This window comes from Ips typographus, linkage group LG2 (genome assembly GCF_016097725.1).
Source record: "Ips typographus isolate SLU linkage group LG2, UJ_Ityp_2.0, whole genome shotgun sequence".
Taxonomy (NCBI): domain Eukaryota; kingdom Metazoa; phylum Arthropoda; class Insecta; order Coleoptera; family Curculionidae; genus Ips; species Ips typographus.
Window position 1 is genome coordinate 13,086,428 of NC_138423.1, and position 4,684 is coordinate 13,091,111.

At 34.6% G+C, this 4,684-nt stretch overlaps 1 protein-coding gene across 1 annotated transcript; it reads left to right on the forward strand.

Annotated features, from left to right (window-relative positions):
- The first annotated feature begins 800 nt into the window (after window positions 1-800).
- On the forward strand, window positions 801-2,085 carry LOC145724761 (uncharacterized). The gene is made up of 2 exons (XM_081973187.1): window positions 801-1,234; window positions 1,353-2,085. Exons 1-2 carry the CDS (start codon window positions 848-850, stop codon window positions 1,404-1,406), a joined length of 441 nt encoding a protein of 146 aa, XP_081829313.1. The 5' UTR covers window positions 801-847; the 3' UTR covers window positions 1,407-2,085.
- Window positions 2,086-4,684: the final 2,599 nt, after the last annotated feature.

Consider the following 4,684-nt stretch of genomic DNA (forward strand, 5'->3'; position numbering starts at 1 on the left):
GCGCTTACAGTTTATAAAATGCGGCAAATAGTAAATTATAGAGAGAAAAGTCGCCCCTCGGTGTTTCCTATTTTCCGACTTTGCCCGTTTCCGTCAATTGGCGACAAGGCGACGTTCAAAAAGGCCGATAAAATGCCCAGTTCTCAAACCTGTCGATTTTCCCCTTGGAATGAGGCCAAAAGGCCCTAATGCATTTTCTCCAGCCGAATGTGAAGCAAAATAATGGAAAAGCCCGAGTTCTGTAATTTTCTGCGCCTTTTCACGACACACATAAGACGTCGAGTGTTTATAATTTTCACGGCTCCGGCTAAAAGTGTCAAGTGTTATATCGAACTGTATCTGTATCTTTTTTTTTAAAAGTGCTTTATAAAATGTGATTTCAACTGTCTTAAATTGCTATACAGGGTGGTTAAAAGTTAAATATACCAGGTGATCAAATGCAAAATGTAAAGGACTGCTAAACTACAGAACCAAACATTTAAAAATTAAATTAATATCACCTTAAAATTATGACAGTAATATAAAACTACTACTACTACTACTTAAATAGTATATTATAAACCTAGGGACTAAAGTGGTTCGCTAAGGGATTAAAAGACACTTTAGTCACGAGGTTTATATACTATTTTATGCACTTTAGAATGCGAGAAACTAAAAATAAAAAAAATTACAAAACTAACAGTGGTTACAACGGAACTCTCGTATTACTAATAGTTGTTATTGATTGTTGTTGGCATGGTGGATTCACTTAAAATTTATTGTGCCCTGGAAGTGTTGCTATGGCACAAAACAAATGTCAATCAGCTGTTATCAAACGGTGAGTCCAGAAAAATCGTATTTTTTGAAAATGAACATTGAAGAGGCCGCCCAAGAGGCCATCGCAAGCCTTCTTCCAGAAAAATCTCGCGAGGCTTACAAAAAACAGTTTCTTGTTTACCAAAAATGGTGCGTTGAACAGAATGCAGAGAATTTTATGGATGAAAAGGTGCTCCTGGCTTACTTCCTGCAGAAGTCTAAGAAGCTCAAGGCATCTATTCTATGGAGCCAATATTCCATGATCAAAGCCACGATAATATCTGAAGCAAACGTCGACATCAGCAAATACAGTAAACTCCAGGCATTTCTAAAGAGACAGAATGACCATTATAAGCCGAAGAAGTCCAAGACATTGTATTTCGACCATATAAGAGATTTTCTTCAAAATGCTCCAGATGAACAATATCTAGCCCAAAAGGTAAGATTATTTTCTTTACTTTGAATATTTTCCTGATAGTACTACTAAAAATAACACCATTGATTATTTTTGTCTACAAAACTACAAAATGTACTGACAGGAGACAATTTTGTTGCAGGTGGTGCTGATTATGGGAGTCGCTGGGGATCGCGAAAGGATCGCTTGTTTGTGATAAAAACGTCTGGCGAAAACTCTACGAATGTAGTGGAATTAGTGAGAAAGTATATTGGTCTAAGGCCACCTACAAAGCATACACGATTTTTTGTGTCTTACAAAAATGGGAAATGCATGACTCAGCCCATAGGAAAAAATACATTTGGACAGCTACCAAGGAGAATTGCTGGCTACTTGAGACTACCAAACGCAAACCTATATACTGGGCATTGTTTTCGCAGATGATCAGCTTCTTTACTTGCCGACTCTGGATCAACCATAGATGTGTTGAAAAGACATGGTGGCTGGAAAAGCAGTTCTGTTGCTGAAGGTTATGTTGAAAATTCATTGTATCAAAAGAAGAATGTTGCCGATCAAATATTCACCAATGTCTTCTCCGATGTTGATATGGCATCAGCATCAACCATAGAAAGATCAATTTCAGAAAATGAGACAACGGCAACGGCGACTGCTACGTATGTGCAGAATATGTTTACTACTAAAAATGTTGCTTCCAATTGTCCACCCTTCGTTAGCCTTGCAAACTGCACCAAAGTCAATATAAATGTAAATGTATATAATAATAAGAACTAGATTTAAGTTATGTTTATGTTAATTATCCTTTTTCGTCCTTACACTTTAACAAATAAATAAAATTTCAATAAAATTATTGTTTAATTTGGAAGAATTTACTTTAAATCCCCCAGGGATTAATAGTATATTCTTTATTAAGAGCGGAAAGTATATATTTGCCGCTTGCACATGAAATTTGCAGCTTGAGGCGAAGCCGAACGCTGCAATCATGTAAAAGCGGCAAAAGTACTTTTGGCTCGAAATATAGACGATATTTTTTCGACGACTGCTGTGGGGTGGATTAGAAGGACAACTCACATCATTTTCGTCGCTCGAACTCATTGTCACCGATAAATCACTTTGACGGAATGTGGTTATTTCAAACAGGTATGTCAAGCGTTGTTATGGAAACGCCGAAAAAAGTTGGTGAGTAGATTGTTAGTAGAAAGCGAAAACGCTCTAGAGCAGAAAATCTCTCTTTCTGCTCGCGCGCGGCAAATAACCCCTTTCTGCTTCTAAATGGAAGCGTACATGAGGTACTTTCAAAGTAAGTCGTCGAAAAAATTACTTTTAATCCCTGCGGGATTATGGATGAAAAGGTGCCCTGCGGGATTAAAAGTGTCTCTTTTATCCCTCACATGAGGGATTAAAAGTGCACTTTTAATGCATAAAATAATTTTTTGTGTCCAGACTTGGAAGTTTTATCATCATATACCGAAAATCAAGTAAAACTAGTATGACGTCACAACCGAAAATTAACAAAGAGCAGAAAAAATGTAAATCATACTTTGTCTGATTACTGTCAATTATTGTCGTTAACAATTTTTTTTTGCTGCTTGCCTATTCTTAAGCCATTCTCCCAGGAAATTCATAATAATTCGCTAACTCGTTTTCGAATTACACATTTTTTGGGTGTAAAAGTACCTACTTTTAGCTTGCAAGTTAGTAAGTGAGACTTTTAGCTCTGGAAAAAAAATTGACAGATGCCTCTACAAAGGTCATAGAATTTCCACGATTTTTTAAAACTGCCAAAAACTGCCAGAGATTTCTTACTACTGAAAACCTCATAAAGATTGCCAGAAGTCTCTACAAGTGCTCTAAACCTTTTACGATTGCTCTAAATGTACCAGAGATCTCTAGAAGAGTCCTATTCGAACAAAGATTTTTTCAACATTCTCAAAAGTTTTTAGAATCATTTTGAAAGTGTCAGAAGCATTAAATAAAACAGAAAAGCTCGTAAAGTGTCGGATGCCTCTAAATACTGAAAACGTCATTGTCGGATTTAGGAGTTGTGGTATTATTTTCAAAGGCGGTATTAAGTGAAAAAACAGATATGGTATTTATATTCACATTAAAGCTTTTGAAGATGTAGGAATTTGGAAACAGTACAGGAGAAAAACAAGAAATGTCACTTCTTTTAACTATTACATTGAAAGATTTTTAAATAACCTCGACATAAGTCTATAAAGAAATTAAAAAAACTAAATAGAAATTAGAAACTAAATAAAGAAATTAAAAAAACAAAAATGTCTGCTATTTATTAAAAAAACGTGCTAAAATTCGTATGAGGCCAGCTCATAAGAATGTTTCCCTGATTCATCAATATTTTTTTTTTATTTTGAAAATTTTCTTATTCTATGAATGAGAATGGCCAGATATCTAAGAATATTTGTTTTGCTTAAATTAAGATTGCAAATGCATTTTCTAGTAACTAGTGAGACACATACCATACATTCTGCTAGAGAATTCTACCCTCCTCTTCTCTTACTAAATTGTAGATTTTCTACTTAGTTTAATAACTAGTTTTTAGGAAGCGATTAAATCTTAAGTTAAATTCAAGTTTAGTAATGAAAGTATTTTATGATAAAATATAAACTTTTGCTAAAAAAATTCCAGTATTGCAAAACATCCCAAAATTGTCAAAGGCCTCTATGTTAAACGGCTTTAGAAAATATTTTGAGAACAATAGAGGCCTCTAAATACTCTCTAAGTTCTCCAAACTCAAAATAGTACTACAGTCTCCTGATCCTCTTTCAAAATTGCCAGGGAGTATACAGGGTGTCCCACGACGAAAGACATCGATTGATATTGAAAAAAGTATAAATAGGAGAGTTTTGAAAATCTGGCAGAATACTGATGTCGGCATGCCCAATCGTACTAAAATATTTTCAAGATGGTTGCACTTCCGTTTATACCGGAAGTCGATCACAACTTTCTTATTTTAAATAGAACCCCCTATATATTATTACATATTTGGATTCCTCACAAAATTCTGACCAACTTTTGTGTACAATACCCTATGCCTATCTCTAGCCGTTTTCGAAATATTTGATGTTTTTCCAAAAAAGTGACAGTTGCAACGCTCAACATATTTTTGTACTCTGTCAAAACCGTATTTCATTTTGCAATGAAACTTTGGGTTATTGTAAATAAAGGATCGTTTTTATTAAACTGAGGATGCGTAATGACCCATTTGTATACAGGGTCGTCAACAAAAAATCATAAACTTGCCACTAAAAAAATGAAAAATTTCAAGTTTTTTAAATAGAAACCCACATTTTTTATGACGTAATCATTTTGAGCATTAAAAATTACTATACGTTTCAATTTACTTGCCTATACCTAAATCCAACCGTTTCATTTGAGAATAAACATTTTTTTATTAGGCTGCATGGTTGGGATTAGCTGGTACTCTAGCTGCCATGCTTTTGACACACGGTGATA

Coding starts and splice junctions, on each gene's coding strand:
- LOC145724761 (XM_081973187.1), top strand. CDS start 848: ATGAACATTGAAGAGGCCGCCCAAGAGGCCATCGCAAGCCTTCTTCCA. Junction 1,235..1,352: donor AACAATATCTAGCCCAAAAG/GTAAGATTATTT, acceptor ATTTTGTTGCAG/GTGGTGCTGATTATGGGAGT.